Genomic DNA, 22,460 nt, shown 5'->3' on the forward strand with positions numbered 1-22,460 from the left:
GGTATGAGCCAACAATGTGCTGCAGCCACCAAAAAAGCCAACACAGTCCTAGGCTGCATTAACAGAGAGATAGAATCAAGACCAGTTAAGTGTTAATACTGCTTTATAATACCTTTGTAAGATCACACTTGGAATATTACATCCAGTTTTGATTGCCACAATATAAAAAAGTTGTTGAAACTCTATAAAAAGTGCAGAGAAGAGCAACAAATATAATTAGGGAATTGGAGGCTAAAATATATGAAGAAAGGTTACACGAACTGGGTATGTTTAGTCGAATGAAGAGAAGAAATAGGAATGATAGCAGTCTGCCAATATTTAAGGGGCTTCCACAAAGAAGAGATGTCAATTTTCTAAAGGCTGGACAAAAAATAATGGATGGAAATTAATCAAAGAGAAATCCAACCTAGAACTAAGAAGAAATTTTCTTACAGTTCTCACAATTAGTCAGTGGAATGGGTTGCCCCACAAGTTGTGGATGCTCCATCACTGGAGGTATTTAAGAAGAGATTGGACTGTCATTTGTCTGACATAGTTTAGGGCCTATTGCTTGAGCAGAAGGTTGGACTAAAAGACTTCCAAGGTCCTTTTATTTTGTCATTCTTTTTTCCGTTTTGTGTCCATGGAACCTTTGTGGCAATGAAATAGTGATGGTTTCTCATGTTCTATTGAAGCAAAAAAAAAAAAAAAGGTATTCATTCAGGCTGAGGTTTTCTTCTAAAATGCCTAAAATGCTGCAAATTTGGGACAGAAGTTGGAGAGAAAAGAACCATTTCAATACATTGGGCAGGTAGCTAGAAAGAACCTGAAAATGAAAGTATAGCTATTGGGAGAAATAGTGAACTGCAGAATTGTGCTGGCTGAAATGCTGGGAAAACCAGTTGCCAGGAGGCATCAACTGGATATCAGCTGGAAGGGAAAAAACAGGACCAGCTGACCAGCTGAGGGCATAGCAACCCACTAGCTCAGCATGAAATGGCAATATATGGCAGTGACCAGCTACTATGGGCTGGTCATAGGGGCTATTTAACACACTCAGAGTTGGGAAAGTTGATAGATTGCTAACTGCTCAGAAAATCTTACAATGGCTCAGAATTGAAAACAGTACTTTGGAAACAGAGCTTTCTGTTTCAGAACATCAGTATGAGATGCTGTTGCAATGTACTGGGAGTGTTTGGAGGACAATATTGTTTAATTTTGCACTGAAATAATTATGCGTAATCTGAACTGGCAATTTTGGTGGGATTGGGATGTATCTTGTCAAAATATCTTTTGTTGTTTTTCATGTTGATCAAAACATTGTAAATAAAAATCATGTGGGACTTAACAGAGGGTTTTAGACAGATATCTTGAATGCATAAAAATAGGCATTAGTGTCTTTGTGTATATGTACATGTGTGTGTGTGTGTGTGAGTGTGTGTGTGTGTGTGTGCTTCCTGTGTTCCTTGCATATTTTGTAATTTCCTCTCACACATTGCCCTTTACATTTAACCTCCATTTACAATTAATAGCTGCTTTAAGTAAATGGGAGATCAAATAACTGAAGGTTAAGCAAATACGGATAACAGTTGATGCAATATTAATAATCCAATCACATACTCATTTTCAGTGGGAGGAATAAAGGACAAGGTTCAACAAATCACATAGCAAATGCATTAGCTACAGAAGACATTCTGAAAGGTTTTATCCTTGACTTCTTCTTTTTTTAACTGTGGTTTATATGACAGTTTATACACTGTGGTCTCAGAAACTATAACCTGCAGACTGGACATTCAATGATATAGGAGAAGAAATGACATTTCAAGGAGAAGAAAGAGCATTCAATCAGGTAGCAGAAGAAAGGAGTATCTTTATAGGCAGGTATGCTATTCCCCTAGAGCAAAAATCAAAGATGTAACTGAGAAACTTACTAAAATAATCAACCACATTGATACCCCTTTCTTCTTCTACATATGGGGACAAATGACACAACAATAAACCTGAAAACAATAGCAAGAGATAACAAACAGCTAGGGAAGAAAGTTAAGGAATTAGGAGCACAAGTGGTGTTTTCATTTATATTTCCAACAAAAGGCCAACATCCAATAAGGAAGCAAAGGATTTTAGAAACAAACCCCTGATTTAAAAATTGGTGTCGTCAAGAGAATGTTGGTTTCCTAGCAGGATAGATAAAAATTGATGATGAGTATTGTTTATTTCTCTTATCAGAGAAATATTGTTTATATCTCTTATTAATCTCTCTGTTTATTTCTCTTATCAGAAACTTTCCCAGGCTTGTAGGGGTATGGTATATTTTCCATTCATCAGTAGGTGGCTCCCTCAGCTTAGGTTTCAGCATTGTTTCAAATGTAAAGTTATTTAATCCTATTTTAATTCAATTTGTAGAAGTCAATTATTCAAGTAGATAGTTCCAGCATTTTAAGGTGCCTTTCCAAAGCAATGCCTGCCCAGTTTGACAGTCCAATTTTCTATGTTTTTAAAAAGTCTTTAGCTCTTCTCCCCTTAGTTCCTTTCTTTTGGGTCTAAAATTTTTCTCTATATAATTGTTCACCGCTTTAACAAACAGCAATAACTAGAAGGAAAGATTAGAGGTTGAAAGAGGGCAGTACTATGTAAACTCAAATAATATTGTGATTGGCATTAAAATGGAACATTGAAATATTGAATAACTACTTTAAAACAAATATGTATATTAATATTAGGTTTTCATAAGTTTGAATAACATAACAAATAGATACCGCACTATCCATGTATTGATGTTGATGTATATTCTAAAAATAAAAATCCAAAAAACTTTTTAAAAAAATTGCAGAGGAGCTGTGGCACTTCAAAAAAAATCTTGCATCGCATGCTGCACCCCCACAGCCCCTGTGATCGCCAATTCCACACTGCCCCCACAGCACCATTGCTTCTGCCTGCCACCCGATTGGCTGGTGGCTATTTGTCCCATGCAACCAAAGACCCAGGTCAAACAGTGTCTGAACAAAGAGGTCAGGACAAAGGGAAAGGGGCAGAGAGCTAGGGGCTCATTGGCCATGGAGAATGACAGGAGGAGGGCCAACAGAGGAGGAAAGCTAATTGTGAATGGGCTGAGGTGGGTAGCTGGAGGTGAAGGAGGAGTGGCCAAGGGTCCGTGTCTAAACAACCCATTCCATCGTAGGGAGTCAAGGGGAAAATGACGGAACCACCATTCCACTATCATGGAACAGAATCTACCATCCCTTTTATATGGGGCAAAACATGCCCACAGGTTGAAAAGGAATAGAATTTGCATTGTAATGGTGCAACATAGATTAAGTCATTTTGACATATGTTTCTGCAGGTGCTCTCATTCTTTTTTTTTTTTTTTTATTTGATTTATATGCCGCCCTTCTCCGGAGACTCAGGGCGGCTTACAATGTCTCAGCAATAGCCTTCATCCTTTTGTATATTTATACAAAGTCAGCTTATTGCCCCCACAACTGGGTCCTCAATTTACCTACCTTAGAAAGGATGGAAGGCTGAGTCAACCTTGAGCCTTGGCGAGATTCGAACCTGCAGTAATTGCAGGCAGCTGGTCTTAATAACCAGCTTAATAACAGGGTGCCTTAGACCACTGTACTACCATGGCTCTTTTCCCTATTTTTGATACCCCCTCAAAGTATATTAGACTATGTCGTATATTTTTTACCCACCAGGTCACAACATATATTGTATCTTATAACCTAAAATCCCATTCTTTCTGATTGCGCTATATCACTAGCCAGAAACACAGCTATCTTCAGAGAGTAAATGAATTTGAAATATTGAAAATACCATTCCTAACTATAGAAATATTGCTTGCTGCTAGATTAAGGTTAAACTGTTTTTAAACAAATTATAATTAACCATGCATAGCTTGTATTAGTCTGTAAATGCTAGTATATTATTATTAGTTGTAACGCCAATCATTAAATGATGCCACAGCGTAATAATACTGTGTAGTTTTGTACTATGTATTTATGTGAAAGTGAATGTTTAAAGAATGGAATGCATAAGATTCACTCAAAGCAAGCCATAAAGATAAAAAGTTTTGTTCAGAAAGATTTCAGTTTATGCAACATCTGGAAAAGTAGCAGAATGAAGACTTTTAGAACAGCCTAAGAAGATGGTTCTCAAAACAAAAGATCATTCCCAAAACATTATATGGTTTCCATGTGAACTAGCAATGGCACTCTAGTGGAAAATCATCATGAGAAAACTGTAGTTCTTTGACGCCACCATTTATGCGGCTATGTCCACTGAGTATTTCATCCTTATTCTTCTGAAACTCAACATATCCTGTCTTGTAAGACTTAAAATTGTGTAGGTTTGCTTGGTTGTATGAATAGGTGAGTGAGTGCAATTTTTAGTTAAGAAAGTGAAAAATAGAAGTTGCAAACATGTATTTTTAGAAATCCTGAGTCTCTGAGCAAAAATTACATGTGGATTTTTTTTTTAAAAAATACTCAATTCACACCTTTTTCTATGCCTTCTTACAACGCCTATTCACTATGACATTATTTGCAATAATCCCCATGCTACCCCTTCTGCCTTCTTTTCTCCAGAGAGTCAAATACATGGAATAGTCACATAATCTACATTAAAACCATGGAAATTTGAGGCAGATGGCATTGCCTGAAGAAGCAGCCATATAATAGTCAATTCTGATTTTGTTGGTGCTATTTGATTTTTAAATTATTTGTTGAGAAATTATGTGTTTATCTTTTTTGAATACTGATATGCAATGCTCCTCTCACCTTCCCATGTTTATTTTGTAAATTAAGAAGAGCAATTGTGATATTACTGCATACTGACAGGCTTCCTCTTGTATAATAAACAGCCCTGTTTATGCAGAATATCGTTAACTCTATTCAAATTTGCTGTTTTCTTCCAACTGGATTTTACACACTGCATTACTACTACACATGTTTATGAGTAGATTCTGAACTTCATCAGAATACATGGAAATTACTTCAAAACACAAAAGTCTACTGATTCTTTGATAGAACTGTGACATGGGTCCCTTGTGAAGAATAATGTGGGTGAATCAAATTGCTAATCTGGATATTAATCCAGATTAACAGTTGAGCATTCTGCTTTCACAGGAAAGGCTGTCAGCTAATGCAGTGAAATCACACAAAGCCTTCTATTCAGTGGTGAGTTGCCCGTGGATCGGACCGGTTCACAAGAACCAGTAGTAAACCAGCGGGAGGCTCCACCCACTGACCCGGACATCATCATAAGTGATCTGTGCATGTGCAGAAGCGGGCGCGATGCAAACCAGTAGTAAAGTTAAGTAGAACCCACCCCTGTTTCTATTCAACTGCATTAAAAAGTTTCAAAAAGAAAAAAAGTGAAAAAAGCCTATTGCTTGATCATAACTACTGAGTTTTACTCAAAATCTGTCATTGCCTTTTTGTTTGATATTCTAGTAATTAGCATTTAATTCATTAATTATGATATTGTTTACAGTTTTTAAAAAGTGTCACTCATCTTTTTTATTATATTTTGTATGCTTAAATGCATGCATTTAGTCTTCGTGTGTGTGTGTATGTGTGTGTGTGTGTGTGTGTGTGTGTGTGTGTGAGAGAGAGAGAGAGAGAGAGAGAGAGAGAGAGAGAGAGAGAGAGAGAGAGAGAGAGAGAGAGAGAGAGAGAAGCAACAGAGGCAGGCAAATTGCACGTTGTTGTGTATTTAATAGAATCCCCACCCATTTCCTGATGTTATAAAAGCAATTAACTCCCCATGTATTAGAGATGAATCTTCTAATATTTGTCTAATGGAGAAGCTTAGAAAATTAAGGAACTTTCATGGCAAAGGTACGCTGTGATTATTATTACACAGAGTTGGCTGGTTATATTAGAGTGTTTAGCATTATTCATTTTTTATGGACATAATGAAAATTGTAAACACTTTTTTTGTTTAGAATATATTGAATAGTTAATTCTTTTGAATACAATATGCAGGTAAACTGCAGTTGCAATTTTTCATATACATAGAAAAATACCATGTTACTTAAATCTGATTCATCAGGCACAGGCTTGAGTTGCAGCTTGTAGAGGAGATTAAGAAGAAAAGTGAAATAATAGAAAAACAACTATATTCATAGGAAAATGTCTCTGAATACTTCTTACGTTTTTGCATTAAAATGTCATCCTTTATCATTGATATTTTAACAAACTAGTGTAAACTATTATCAGAGAATTTTTCATGATTTTTTTGGCAAAACATTTGCATGGATTCTTTCTCTCTAATCTCTGCTTCCTTTTTTCTTAATATTTGTTTGGAAACACATGCCAAATATGTAGACACCAAGAATACATACATAAAATAATTGAAAATTGACCATGCTATGTTTTCATTAAGGTGGGGATTAATGTATCCTTTATCCAACTGAACTCATTCTGAATGGATTTTATCATTATTTGTTAAATGTTAAGGAATTCTGGAAAAAGCCAGGCTCTATTTCACAAGAAAGACTCTACCATCTTTGGAAGAAAGGAAGAAATATGATGATGAGTTTGCAACTTCAACTTCCTTCCATGGAGTGCACAATATTATTCATACCAAGAGCAAGACACGCAAGATCTTATGGATGGTAGTAGTCTTGGGCTCTATTGTCCTAGTTGCCTGGCAGGTTTATTGTCGTTTCATCAATTATTTCAGCTGGCCCACCACAACCTCAGTGGTAGTTCAGTATGTGGAGAATATTGAATTTCCTGCTGTAACATTTTGTAATCTGAACAGGTAAGGCACTATTTTCTTCCTTGTGCCCTATATGATTTTAAGCTCTGATGATCACAATTGGACAAATATCAAGGCTAACAATTCTAGCATTTTATAGTATGCATTTATATGAGTTAAAGGTTGCAATATTATAGCCAATGTAAAATTAAATAACCTCTGTGTAATTCATCTTTGTTTTGGGAAAAAATATAGACAGTCTTGGGCTACTCAAGCATTCAGAACTTATATTTGCATTTCTGATTTATACTTCTAGGTTCCAAACTCAAGCAGTAGCTAACCTGAGCATCATTTTCTTCTTATGGAGCATAGTGTCAGGAGTTCTTCGTATGTTCAATACTGATGATAAGTTTAGTCAAGAACTACAAGATTTTTTTCAAGGGAATCAAAATTTCAGCATCAAAGAATTTACAAGAGATAATGGTTTCTATCTCAACAGCAGCACATTGCTGAGTTGTGAATTTTTTGGGAAAAAATGCCACCCAAAGGTAACATTTTCGTTTTTATAAAACATGTATTAGCTAAATGCTGAAATAAATGTAGTCTTTATATAACGATCTGAAAGGCAATATTGTCAGAAAAAATATTGTCTGAAAACTGAAAGATGGTTTTTCTACCAGGGTAAGAGAATGCATATTTGGCTGTCAGAATGCATATTTTGATTTTTAGCAAAGGGCTATATGTGCAAAGTTAGTAATGCACCAAGCAAATGCAACGTGATAATACATGCTAATATTTTTTATTATTATTATAGCCAGCTTTTATTATTTTTATAAATAACTCAAGGCAGTGAACATAGCCTCCTCCTATTTCACAACAACAACAACAACAATTGTGTGAGGTGGGTTGGGCTGAAAGAGCCCAAAGTCACCCATATGACTTACATGGCAAAGGTGGGACATAAACAGTCTCCTACTTCCTAGCCCCTAGACCAACCTGGCTGTCAATATATCTTAAATTTGGAAAAAAAATTCTCAATGTTTCACCAATACATAAGAGTGTAGATATACATTAGTGAATCACTCCATAAGTTTTTAATTTGCAGAGTGATGCTGTAATTATAATTCAAAAATTAATTCCACTTATCCATCAAAAAAGGTCAAAAGGTAATAATTACTGAAATTTAAAAGCTCATAACAAACAGTTCCCACAAACATATTGTATTTCATTAATATCTGGTTTTGTTTATGCTAAATAAAAGCATTGTGTCTGAAAACTCCCTAATTAAAATCCATTGATTTCACTGATGGGACCTTACTGCAAGGTTAAGAATGATGTGACCTGGACTGATTTGATTACCTACTTTCAACAGTGAACTTTAGCCAGAGCTGAAATTCAATCTTTAGGGTTTTTTTAATTAGATACTTGCAAATCTCTGTGTAGTGCAAACCTCTTCATTCACTGATACTAAAATGCCACAGGTAATAGCAAAACCTGACACCTAAAATGTCTGTGAGAAAATATTAACTCCATTTTTCATTTGTTTCTTTTTTCTTCATGGAAGGACTTTGCACATGTCTTTACTGAATATGGGAACTGCTTTACTTTTAATCACATTAACCTTCCTACAAGAAGAAGAGTTAGCCTTTCTGGAAGAGGCCTCAGTTTGATTTTTGATGTCAAACAGGTAGAAATATTTTCATGAACGTATTAATTTTGAAACTCCACTGGTTAGTCAATTGCTATAATTTGTTTGCTATTTCCTTGCCAAAGGGAGAAAGTTATAAGGAGAGGAAAAATCAAAGTTGGTGTCTGGGATGTAAGCTATCTGCTGTTTTTCACAATTTTCCATTGATCAACTGGAGGGAACACCGGCCAATGTAATGGTTGAATTTGGGGAAACTAACCAGAGGGGCAACTCCATTGGGGCAAAATGTTATAGTACTTAGATTTATATACAGTACCACTTTACAGTGCTTTATAATCCTCTCTAAGCAGTTTTATAGAGTCAGCATATTGCCCCTACCAATCTGGGCCCTCATTTTACCAACCTCAGAAGAATAGAAGGCTGAGTCAACCTTGAGTCAGTGAGAATTGAACTGTCGAATTGCTATCAGTTGGCAATCAGCAGAATTAGCCTGCAACACTGCATTCTAACCACTGCGCCACCACAGCTCTTGCTTATGTAGAGTAGTTACATTTGGTATGATTAGCACAGTGTTTCTCAATCATAGCAACTCCTAGATATGTGGACTTTGACATGGCTGGCTAGGGAATTCTGGTAGCTGAAGTCTACATATTTAAAAATAGCCAAGATGGGGAAACACTGGTTTAGCCTAAAGAAGAAAAGGCTAAGTGGAGATAACAGTCTTTCAATACATAAAGTGATGTTACAGCATATAAGGCAAGAAGCAATGAGTGGAAGCTTAATAGAGAAAGATCCAAACATGGAATAAGGAGAAATTTCCTCATTGTGTGAGCTATTAAACAGTGGAACAAAGTTATAATTATTACATCACTCCACGTTTTCAAGAAAGATTGAATACCCATTTGTCCATGATAGGATGAGATTCCTGCAATGGGAAGAGAGTTGATTAGATTACCTGAACGAATTTGATATCCCAATGTATTAGAATGATTGGATGCCTATCATTCCCAATCAGCTGGTATTATTGTGGTTTGGCTGAGATTAATGAGATCCATGGAAGCAATAGATTGGGGAATGATAAATTGTAATGGATTTGTCAGAAGGTTTTGAACTTAATTATATTACCTTTAAGAGTTGCCAAAGTTTAAATGTGCTGGTTTATTGCTTCATCTATATAACTCAATTTCATACATGCTGGAGCTCCAAAAAAGCAGGTTCCAAAACACCTAGAAGGATATTGTTTACTACCAGGCTTCCTTCAAACTAGCAGTGACTTGCTTAAGTATTCTATGGAGCCCAATCTAGTCTACGTTCTCATCTCCTCTTAGAAATTGTCAAACACAATTTTAAAAATGCATTTAAAATGCATTTAATGCATTTAATATATATCAGTGCTATTTTTGAAACTCAAATACATAAACTCTTAGAGGCTAAATTCTGATCATAGAGGGACTTCCGGTTGGTGATTTGCAGCGATAGGGTGTTGAGTGAGTGCTCGCTGCTCCTCAACACCTCTTATCACCGCGTTTTGGGGATCCCTTTGGGGGCGTGGGACCCGGAGAGTCCTGCGGACGAAAGAGGAAGCCAGACAAGTGGGAAAGTGGGGCGCAACCACTCCCCGCTTGATCGGGCGGCTCTGTCGATCCAACGCAGTGAGCCGGCTATTGATGGCGGGCTTGAAGCTGCAATAGCCAGCAAAAGACGAGAAGCTAAGAAGGAGATCGGAGGTGCCGTGTCAGATTTAAAGCCTTTTTCCCATACCCTGGAGTGATTGAGCGCTGAAAGAGGAGGTCGGTGGAGTCGGGAGAGGAGTGCTTGGCTCGGTGTGAGGCGGCGACGGAGAGGGTAGAGCAGATCGAAACTATGGAGACCCGACAAGCCGGTGAGCTGACATGAGATACAGAGGGAGTAGATCGCCTCTACAAAGAGCTCCGGACGGGGCAGTGAGAGGGAAAAGAAAAGAAAAGATTTTCGGTGTGGCTGGCGTTGTGTTTTGTGAACGAGGTGGAAAGGAAGCAGGAGAAATCTGTGATTTGTTTTCTGAGAGCTTCAGTGAAACAGGAAGTGCGCCCATTGAACAGAAAGAGTGAGACAGCAGAGGACGAACAAGAAGACGCTCTAGCAGGAAGATTTATCATCGAGAAGTGCTGGAGCCCAGTAGAGCGGCGAGGTGGAAATCTACAACTTTGTAAACACTATAATATAACATATATACACTTATATCTATTCTCCCTTCTCCTCTTTTGGAGCATCTGTGATTCTAACACTTGAACTTTGATTTTTAAAAATATTTTTATAACTACTATTAATTAAACCTGTTGATTGTTAAGAATTATAAAAATTCAAAAATTGATTATATCCAATAGCCATTAGACATATTTACAATTAAGAACTTAGATTTGTATTTAATGAATTAACCTATTATATCATATATTATACCTATATATATCTATCTAGTCATATTTATCAATTTATTTAATCTATAATATTTATTTTTACGGGTAGCACTTAGTAAGTTATTTATATTAATATTTTATATTAAGGTTTGAATTTAGATATATAAAAACTATAGAGAGAACTTATTAACTTATTAATTCATCTTTATTAATACTTATTTTAAGACTGAACTTAGCTATATAAGAATTACATAGGTAGTGACTGTTGTTTGTTGGAAGTGTTGAACTATCCTATTTTAGTAATTTAGAAATTAAGTATAAATTGAAATTTATTAAGAGTGTATTGGGAATTAATAAAGGAGCTTAATAAGGATTTAAGATAGCACCCCGGAGCAAAACGTGGCAAGTGCCACTGGATGACTATTTGGAGAAAGATAGAGGATATAATAAGAGACCAAAAATCACTTTTGAAAGAAATGGCAAGTTTGATATCAACAATTGCAAAAACCGGTAAAAAAGCGCCATCTGTTCCCACCTTAGCAATGTCATCCCCAGCCACCCAGAAATCAGTAGAAGGTCTCCAGAAAACAGACAAACCCCCAGTAACCCCAACGCTGCAAACGGTACAATCGTCTCTGCTATCAATACAAGAAACCATGCTTGCGATGCAAGAGAAACTCTTGAACAGTCATTCTGAACTAAACTCAGACATACATGCACTTGACTCAAAAATGAACGAGATTCAAACTGCTATTGCCAGCAATGAGAATAGAATTCAGAAAGCAGAACAAAGGATTGAAAAAAAACGAGAAGAAATTGGATATAGTCGATCAAACTTTGTTGGTGCAGAACAAAGAAACAGAAGACACCCTGATACAACTCGAGATGGATAAGGCCTCGTTTTACCTTCGATTCCAAAATATATTGGAAGATAAAGAAGAGGACCTAGGAGATAAGATGGCCGAGTTGATCGCAGAGACCCTCCAACAAGACAAGCAGGAAATAATTTGAGAGATTGACGAGGTGTACAGAGTCCAAACAAATTACGTGAGAAGAAACAGGCTCCCAAGAGAGGTTCACGTTCGCTTCGCTAGAAAAAAAGTGAGAGACATTCTGTATAATATAGCCCGGGAGGAAAAAATTATCTATGGGGGAAAAGAAGTGAATATCTTAAAACAAATTCCAAGGAGAGTGAGGGAAAGGAGGAAAAACTACAGATTTCTGACAAACCAATTAAATAGGAGAAGTATAATATTTAGGTGGCTCTTGCCAGAAGGAATGTTAATATCATGGCAAGGGAGGAAAATTAAAATCGACTGTTTAAGTGATGCCCAAGACTTCCTAGATCAATTAAGGGGAGGAGAAGAGGAACAAACTAGTAAGGAGGAAATTGAAATAGCGAATACGGAAGAAGAGACATCTCAAGAACAAATCACAAGGGAAGATATAGAAGAGGAGAAGAAAAAGGAAGACACAGAAGAAAAAGGGAAAAAAACTAGACCAGTAAGAGCAGTAACCTTAAAGGTAAATAAGAACTAGAGATCAGAGACCAACCACAGGAATGAACGATACAAAGATCATATCGTTAAATGTGAATGGCTTAAATGACTATAAAAAAAGAAAGATAATATTGTCAAAATTGGTGAAACAGAATCCTGATATAATCTGTATTCAGGAGGTCCACATAAAAAAGATGAAGCCAACTATCTAAATTATTCTAAATTTGGTAAAGTATTTCTTTCATTAGCTGAGAAAAGAAAAAGGGGGGTTGCTATTTATGTCAAGAAAGGAATAGAGGCAGAATGTAAATATAAAGATGAAAAAGGGAGAATACTTATAGTAGAAATAACGAGAGGTAATTCTAAGGTGTTATTGGTAGGGGTTTACGCCCCGAACAAAAAACAAGGGAAATTTTATCGGACATTGCATGAACAGCTGGCAAAATGGGCCCATAACGAAATATGCATGCTAGGGGACTTTAATGGAATTGTTGACCCAAACAAAGATTATAAATGTGATAAAATTAAAAAGAATAAAAGAGCTCCCTTACCAAAGACCTTTTTTGACTTGGTGGATGAGATAAATTTGATAGATATATGGCGTACTCTACACCCCCAGGATAGACAATTTACTTTTTACTCAATGCCACAGAACTCTTGGTCTAGAATAGACATGGTCTGGGCTACTAGAAAACTGGGCCTAGAAATTAAAAAGGTTAATATGTGCACAAATGCCTGGGCAGACCACAAGTTTCTTGAAATTAGCTGGCACCACGATACCAAGAGAAAACATCAGAGATGGAGCCTAAGGACCAATCTACTAAATGATAAAGAGTTTACACTGAAACTGAATGAAGAAGTCAAATGCTTCTTCATAGAAAACGGGAACCAAGAGATAGCCAAAGAAATTGTGTGGGACACCATGAAGGCTTATGTGAGAGGGGTAGCCATCTCATATACTGCCTTCCAAAATAAAGAAAAAAGAAAGATCAGGGAAGAGCTTACCAAAAAGCTATTACAAGCTGAAGATGAACTCCAGAAATGCCCGGGAGATGAGGCGATTAAACAACAGTGGTGGATGGCGAGACATAGATTGAATTTATTGGACCAGGAGGAGATGGCACAAAAAATAAAAAGATCCAAACATTATTGTTTTGAGAACGCTAATAAGTCGGGGAGATGGCTGGCGTATAAATTAAAAAAAGAGAAGGAAAAAAATCAAATACTAGTATTAGAAGACTCTCAGGGTAACATTCTGACGAAGGAAGAAGATAAATTAGAAAGTATAAGAAAATTTTACGAATGCCTATACAAAAATGAAGGAATTGAGTCAAACAAGGTAGAGCAGTATTTGTTGGAAGCCAGTTTACCTCTAATCTCTGAAGAAGAAAAGGAAATGTTAAACGAAAAGATCACTATAGAGGAATTAAAAACTGCCCTCTCTAAAATAAAAAAGAACAAAACCCCAGGCCCAGATGGTCTCCCTGGGGAAATATATCAAAAATTTGATGAAGTCCTGAAACTAGAATTACTAGAAATATTTAATGAGGCCCTAGCTGGTATAACAATTCCAGATTCTTGGAGGGAAGCGTATTTGACGCTCATTCTGAAAGAAGGTGCCGACCCGAAGCAGATATCAAATTACAGACCCATCTCATTGTTGAATGCAGATTACAAACTGTTCATGAACATAATTGCGGAGAGGCTTAAAAAATTTTTAAATCGGTGGATCCATAAAGATCAAAATGGTTTTCTTCCAGGGAGACAGATCAGAGACAACTTGAGAATTGTTTTGAACACCATAGAATTCTATGAACAACACCCTGAAAAACAGCTGGTCCTAATGTTTGTCGATGCCCAAAAGGCATTCGACAATTTGAATTGGACTTTTATGACTAATCAAATCGACTTAATGGGATTTGGGACCAATTTTAGGAAGATGATCGAGAATATATACCATAATCAGAGGGCAAACATATTAGTGAATGGAGACAAAACTCAGGTATTTCAGATCCAAAAAGGAGTGAGGCAGGGTTGCCCCCTATCCCCCCTACTTTATATTTTGGCGTTAGAGGTGCTACTTAGAAAGATCAGAGCTAATAAAGAAATTAAAGGATTAAAGATCAGGAAGGAAATATTCAAAACTCAAGCTTTTGCAGACGACGTAGCCCTCATAATAGAAGATCCATTAGAAACTGGTTTAAAATTAATGAAGGAAATTCAGGATTATGGAGAAGTGGTGGGCCTCAAACTCAATAGGAATAAAACTAAAATAATAGTGAAAAACATGACAGACCCACAAAAGAAAGAATTGGAAGATTTATTAGGCCTCCAGGCAGTTAAGAAAATAAAATATTTGGGAATATGGATTACTGCGAGATTCTCCTCACTAAAAGACGATAATTATATCCCCCTACTGCAGAATATATATCAAGACCTGGAAAGATGGAAAAGGCTAAAATTGTCCCTGATTGGTAAAATAGCAGCAATTAAAATGAACATCTTACCTAAAATTCTGTTCCTTTTTCAAAATATCCCGTTATCTCTAGATAAAAAATTCTTTCTGGATTTGAACAAACATATTAGAAACTTCCTATGGGAAGGTAAGAAATCGAGGATTTCTTTTAAGATACTCCAAGGGAAAAGAAATCTGGGAGGATTTGGGCTCCCTGATTGGGAAATATATCAAAAGGCAGCAAAAATAATCTGGATCAAGGAGTGGATCAAGCTACAAGATAGGAGAATCTTGACATTAGAAGGACACAATCTTCTAGAAGGATGGCATGCTCACCTGTGGGATACAAAGAACAAGAAAAAATCCTACTTTCACAAACACAAAATTAGGGAGACTCTTATTCGCACGTGGGAGGAAATTAGACAGAGGATCTATACTAAGGTACCCAGCTGGCTATCTATTATGGAAGCGTTGGCGGCCCCAAATAGAAGAGACAATTATAAATTGGGCACATATAAGGATATTCTTGATGAAGAAGGGAAGCTTAAACCCTTGGATTTATTGAGGGACCAGGGTTTCAACTTGGATTGGTGGAACTATCTTCAGATTAACTCTAGATTCCAAAAAGATGGAGACAAATTTGGTATAGAAGCTAAACACGGAAACTTTGATAAAATTATTTGGGGAATAGACAAGAAAATGCTAACGAAAATTTATAACTCCCTATTAGATGAGGATAGAGCAGAGACCATAGCAAAAAATCAGCTAACTATTTGGGAAAAAAACCTGGGATATAGACTAAATTTTAACAACTGGGAGATGGCCTGGAATAGGAACTATAAAATAACGAAATCGGCAACATTTAGAGAAAACCATTACAAAATGTTACACAGGTGGTACCTAGCCCCGGCTAGGTTAGCAAAAATATTTCCAAATCTCTCAGCCACATGTTGGAAATGTGGAAAAACGGTCGGCACCTTCTATCATCTATGGTGGACCTGTCCTGAGACTAAAAAGTTCTGGTCAAAAATTCGACACTGGCTGTGTGAAATAACGGGACAGGAGATAGTCCTAGCCCCAGAATCCTTTCTCCTGGGTATGACTGAAGATGGCCTTAACAACAACAAAACGCAACTCATAATCCAGATTACGCGGCTAGACTAGCCTTTGCGAAATACTGGAAAAATAAATCTACACCCTCAGAAGAAATATTAATAAACAAAATCCTAGAGTGCGCAGAAATGGCAAAATTGATGAGTGAGTTAAAGAATGAGGAGAAATCGAAATATGATGAAGTATGGGGAAATTGGTATAATTGGTTGAAGAACAAAACCAAAACATGACTTTAGGATATGACTTGTTATGCACTTGAATTTGAGTTATATTGCATTGAATATTCTATAGCTAAGGATGAAGTTTGTTTAACGTATGATTCACCAAATTGTATAAACACTGTACCTCTGATGGAGATAGAGATTGTATATATATTTTCTTTTTATTTTGGAAAATTCAATAAAGTATTTAAAAATAAAAATTCTGATCATAGAGCTTTTCAAAGATCACCTTTAAGTTTATGATTTGAGCATGCTAAAATGAGCATTGAAAAACAATGATGCAAAATATCAAATAGTTGTGTTTTTAGTTACATTTGGACAGAAAAAATTGCTTACCCGTAACCCGTTAACAATTCCTATACACAATAGTGCAACAATATATAGCAACACATAGCAATATGCAATATCTTTCTTTCAAAGTGCAGTAGGGAAAATTAAGGAATTTTCTACATATTGAGAAATGAGTGTCAGCACTGGAATCAGGGCAGGGGTGAAATGCTCCCGGTACAGACCGGATCACCTGATCCGGTAGTGATGGCGGTGGGTGGTTCGGAGAATCAGTAGCAAAAATCCCTGCGCGCCCCCCCCCCAATGTCCAGCTGAGCCGCACGATCATCAGAGGCTGGTTTTTTTACTTTTAAAAGCATTTTTTCTACAACCTCTTCGGCTGAAAAAATGCTTTCAAAAGTAAAAAAAAAAGCTTCTGATGATCGCGTGGCTCAGCTGGGATCATCAGAGGCTTTTCAAAGCATTTTTTTCTGCAATCCCTTCAGCCGAAGAGATTGTAGGGAAAAAAATGCCTTTAAAAGCCTCTGGCGATCCCAGCTGACTTGCCTGATCATCAGAGGCTTCTAAAAGCATTTTTTTCTGCAACCTCTTAAGGTTGTAGAAAAAATGCTTTTAAAAGTAAAAGAAAAAAAAAACAGTTGGCCACGCCCACCCAGTCACATTACCCCACCACCACCAAGCCACGCCTACAGAACCGGTAGTAACAAATTTTAGTTTCACCCCTGGATCGGGGGCATTAATGATATCATGTGTATCATGATGCCATGGTTTAAATGACTTTAATAACATATTGGTTTCTACCAGATGTTTGTGATGAGAGAATCTATTCTTGCAGTTGTCAAGTATTAGAAGCAATAAGTTGTATGCTTTTAACCTGTGTTTTTTATCAGGGCATTTTCCATTGTTTAATTTCATGTCTGTTTTATTGTATTTGGGTAATTCTGAAACATCACTCACTTCATTTTGCTGTCCAGATTCCAAGATATGTAGCTCAAGTCTGAATGGTCATTTGTACAGTAGTCACAAAGACATAAACCTAAGATTATCCTAAAGTGTGTACATTTGTTTTTGTTTGAACTTTTGGTCAGTGACCATAGTAAAAACTATTGACATTTATACAGAGAGAGCAATAAAATCATTTAAATCATTATTTAAAATGCATGAGTACTCAGACCTAATGGGACCTGCTGTCCAGTAAGTGTGTATAGAACGGCAATCTTAACAACAATTATGGTTGAAGGATAATTATTAATAAAAATGACATATTACATAATATAACAATACTTCATACCAATACAGTTTATGTTGTTTTATTTTAATTTATCAACACTGTAGATCATTTTGCAGGAGAGCAATTAAGAGATCACTGACAGGAATTTAACCCATCTATTTTACTATGTCTTTCTCTAAAAATCTTATTAGGATGAGTTCACTGATGATCCTAGTCTTGGTTTTGTTGATGCTGGCATAACCTTTGCTATCCATTCACCTAAAGAACCTCCCCGATTTGATGGTTTAGGTGTCTTTACTCCAGTGGGAATGCATGCCCATGCTGCAATCCAACAGGTAAAAGTAAGTATTAGCATTTGATATGTAAAATGGGGTTCAATATTATTTTATTTCTTACATTTTAAAGCAATCAATAATATAACATATGATTTGTATAGCTATAACAAACATGTTTTAAAGAGATTATAGAGCTTTAGGATTTAGTCTGCAACAACAACAACTATTATTATTATTATTATTATTATTATTATTATTATTATTTATTTATTTATTTATTTATTTATTTATTTATTTATTTATTTATTATTAAATTTATATACCGCCCTATTCCCGAAGGACTCAGGGTGGTGAACAGCCAAGATAAAATACACATAATACAAATGTTAAAAACCATTTAAAATATATTGAATACCATGGCCCAAAAACAAATTTAAAACACCCCAATTTATAAGACAAATTTAAAATTTAAAACGATTTAAAAAGAGGTTAGGCCAGGCCAGCCTGCTGGAAAAGGCAAGTGTCAAGGGCATGGCGGAAAGTGCGTAGATCTGTGATCCACTGTATCTCCGGGGGGAGCTCGTTCCAGATGGCAAGTGCCCCCACAGAGAAGGCTCTCCCCCTGGGGGCCGCCAGTCAACACTGTTTGACTGACGGCACCCTGAGGAGCCCCTCTCTGTGGAAGCATACTGGTCTGTGAGAGGCTACTGGTGGCAGAAGGCGGTCTCGTAGATACCCTGGTCCTAAGCCATGGAGCGCTCTAAAGGTGGTAACCAAAACCTTGAAGTGCACCGGGAGCCAGTGCAGCTTGCGCAGGAGGAGCATCACATGGGAGCGCCACGTTGCTCCCATAACCACCCGCGCGGCCACATTCTGGACCAGCTGGAGCCTCTGGGTGCTCCTCAAGGGGAGCCCCATGTAGAGAGCATTGCAGTAGTCCAGGCGGAAAGTGACGAGGGCATGAGTGACCGTACTTAATGAATCCTGATCCAGAAAGGGCCACAACTGGTGAATCAGGCGGACCTGATTAAAAGTCCTCCCGACCACAGCCGTCAAATGCTCTTCTAAAGACAGCTGTGAGTCCAGGAGGATACCCAAGTTGTGAGCCCTCTCTGTGGGGGCCAATGACTCGCCCCCAATAGTCAGTGATGGCACCAACTGACTATACCAGGACGTCGGAAACCACAGCCACTCGGTCTTGGATGGGTTGAGCCTGAGTCTGTTTCTCCCCATCCAGATCTGCACAGCCTCCAGGCACTGGGACATCACTTCAAGGGCATCATTGGGGTGATCCGGGGTGGAGATGTACAGCTGAGTGTCATCAGCGTACTGATGGTACTTCACCCCGAAACCACGGATGATCTCACCCAGCGGCTTCACATAAATGTTGAACAGAAGGGGCAAGAGGACCGACCCCTGTGGCACCCCACATACAAGGGGCCTTGGGGTCGACCTCTGCCCCCCTGCCAATAATAATTATTGATCTGCATTGTTAAATCAAATTCAGTCCTGATAATGAACTGCTTTAGAAAAAAATAGGAACAAATAAAATTAGGGGATTAGAGGATAAAAGGGATATGAAATGGGATCCCTTAAAAGTTACATTGAGATAGGATCTTGATTCTGCCACAAGGCAAAATGTTTTTATTTATTTCAACCCAGGAATATAATTCACAATATATTCAATTGTGTTTTGTATTTGAAGATGATTTGTGCTGAAAATGTTCATTTTACAGTGATTACTTTTCTGGGTTTAATTTTTAAAAGTTGTTCCATCAATACTTTGCCATTGAAATTGATACCATTTGCTCAAAATAAAACTTCCTTTTTTCACATCAGACAATTATCCAAGAATACCCTTGGGGAGAATGCAACCCAAACATTAAGCTTCAACATCATCAAATCTACAGTACATATGGATGTCTACAAGAATGCAAGGTTCATCTTATCCAAAAGCACTGTGGATGTTTACCTTTTATGCTGCCAGGTACAACTTGGCACATGTACTTCCTATTTTGCAAAGGGTCTGGATTAAAAAAAAAATTCCAATAATACTGTAGGAATCATGATTGGAGAAAAAAGCTACCAAGATGTTCAAAAGCAGAGGTTACAATACATTTAGATTAAAATACAAATGGGTTCAAAATAGAAACATATAGTGTAAATGTGACAAATCACAATTAATGCAACAGTGATGTATAAGAATATCTCTGCTATGGAGAGAGTGGACATTCTATTTTTGCTTCGCAAAGACCTTCTCTGTATACCACTTTCAGGGAAAACTTAAAAGGAGATATAAGTACTGGAAAGAATGGCTGAAATTGCCATTGATTCATCAATAGAATAAGTTAATGTAATTACTGTTATTTTATTACTTTCTCTTATATAAAGAGATGTTATACAAAGCTGAATTGTTAGATGAATGGAAATATCAGATTGAAAGTGCTATTCATATTTTTGTTTATATTGCTAATTTTCATTTACTGCAACTGTCCCGTGCACCTGTTGAAAAGGAAATGGCACAGAATGTGACTTGGAGAAATTTTACAGCTGTGTTTCTCCTACTTTGTGTGAGTATAACCAATATACATCACAAAACTAAAAACTGGTTCAAAAATTACATTGTAGCTATACCAAATTATACTTAGTTAGATCGCTAATATATGGACATGATAATATGGCCACTGGGTGAATGCTGATATATGACCTGAGTTTCTGCACCCATCTTGTGAGATTCACAAACCAGTGCAGTTGGATATCTGCACTTTGTAAACTTTGTAAATAAATAGGACCCTTCTGGAATCCAAGTTTTATTAATCTCTAGGAAGTGTGGGAAACAGGCAGGAATTATAAACTAAAATGTTACAGTTCTCCTAACAAATATATATAAAACCTTTACTTTAATATGTCAATTATATATTAATTAAGCTAATACAATAAGCATAGAATCAAAATCAAGTCAAGTATTAGTACAGCTTTATAAAGGCTTAGTAAAACCACACCTGGAATACTGCATCCAGTTTTGATCACCACATTATAAAAAAGATGCTGAGACTTTGGAAACAGCGCAAAGAAGAGAAACTAAGATGATTAAAGGCCTGGAGACTAAAACATATGAAGAACAGTTGCAGGATTTGCGTTTGGCTAGTCTAGAGAAAAGAAGGACTGGGAGAACATGATAGCAGTATTCCAGCTTTTGAGAAGCTGCCACAAAGAGGAGGGGGTCAATTTATTTTCCAAAGCACCAGAGGGCAGGACAAGAAACAATGGATGGAAACTAATCAAGGAGAGATGAAATTAAGGAAGATAATTAACCAGTGAAACAGCTTGCCTTCAGAGGTTATGGGTGCTTCATCACTGGAGGTTTTTAATAAGAGACTGGATAGTCACTTGTGTGAAATGCAGCTCTATTCTGATTGATTGAATTAATTTTACACTTTTAGTTAAAAATCCTGCATTGGATAAAGCATCTATTATCTAAGAAGATACACCAAACAAAAAAGATAATTTAGTATCTCTCCCTTTGTGTGTGTGTAATATTTATTTTTTTCCATTTTAGATAAAATAGAATTCATGGAATTGTGTACAGTAGGAAGACATAATTCCACATGTCCAGTACCATGTGAAGAAACAGACTACCCAATCACCATCTCATATTCTACTTTTGCAAGTGAACAAGCCCTCAGATTCCTATCTGCAAAGCTGAAGAAAAAACCAGAATATGCCAGGTATTTTTCTTTTTATCATATAGTCAAACCATGGACAGATTTCAGACCCTGTTTCCAGTGGTGGGTTTCAAATTTTTTTACTACCGGTTCTGTGGGTGTGGCTTGATGTGGCATGGCTTGGTGGGCGTGGCTTGATGGGCGTGGCAGGGGAAGGATACTGTAAAATCTCCATTCCTACCCCACTCCAGGGGAAGGTTACTGCAAAATCCCTATTTCCTCCCAATCAGCTGGTAATTAGAAGGCAGACAATAGATGGGGGCGGGGCCAGTCAGAATTTTTACTACCGGTTCTCCAAACTATTCAAAATTTCCACTACCGGTTCTCCAGAATTGGTCAGAACCTGCTGAAACCCACCTCTGCCTGTTTCACTCCATGTGCAGCACCTGCTTAATCCTGTTGGGCCCAGAAATTATGCAAAGCTTGGCTTGGTTAGTACTTTTGTAGGAGACAAGAGAAATAAGAAAGACCCAATAAAAGTAATTGCAAACTAATCATTGTCCAGAAAGCAGCTTGGATATAGTCATGCATTTACCAGGATTATTCAAGAGAATTTTTACTTTTCTTTTAATATGAAAAGTTGACTTTTTTTTTATCTTTAGATAAAGACCCTTAAATTTTATCATGATTGTTGATGACACCTGGAAGTGCAATCCCAGCTTTTTCTCAGCGTGCTCTATCTCTCTCTAATGGAAAAAGGAACTGGATGTAAATAAATGTTTCCATCTGCTCCTTATTCTCTAGATCAGGGGTTTCAAACTCACAGCCTACAGGCCGGATGTGTCACATGCTGGCCACGGCCACCCCCATTTTAGCGAAGGGGAAAAAGTCATGATATGTCATGTGATGACAACGTGGCACCATGGGTTTTACACCCCTGCTCTTGATACTATATGTTGGTAATATTTTGGGCAGGTCTACATTT

At 37.1% G+C, this 22,460-nt stretch overlaps 1 protein-coding gene across 1 annotated transcript in view; it reads left to right on the forward strand.

Moving 5' to 3' along the window:
• The window catches only part of ASIC5 (acid sensing ion channel subunit family member 5), a 39,652-nt gene that overhangs the window by 10,568 nt on the left and 6,624 nt on the right, over window positions 1-22,460 (forward strand). Inside the window, exons 2-8 of the mRNA XM_070948984.1 lie at window positions 6,441-6,747; window positions 7,001-7,232; window positions 8,249-8,371; window positions 17,727-17,876; window positions 19,650-19,797; window positions 20,324-20,380; window positions 21,370-21,538. Coding sequence (XP_070805085.1) covers window positions 6,441-6,747; window positions 7,001-7,232; window positions 8,249-8,371; window positions 17,727-17,876; window positions 19,650-19,797; window positions 20,324-20,380; window positions 21,370-21,538 — 1,186 coding nt within the window. The remainder of the gene's footprint in view (window positions 1-6,440; window positions 6,748-7,000; window positions 7,233-8,248; window positions 8,372-17,726; window positions 17,877-19,649; window positions 19,798-20,323; window positions 20,381-21,369; window positions 21,539-22,460) is intronic.

This window comes from Pituophis catenifer, unplaced genomic scaffold (genome assembly GCF_029215685.1).
Source record: "Pituophis catenifer annectens isolate HBS135680 unplaced genomic scaffold, rPitCat1.0.hap2 SCAF_8, whole genome shotgun sequence".
NCBI lineage: Eukaryota > Metazoa > Chordata > Lepidosauria > Squamata > Colubridae > Pituophis > Pituophis catenifer.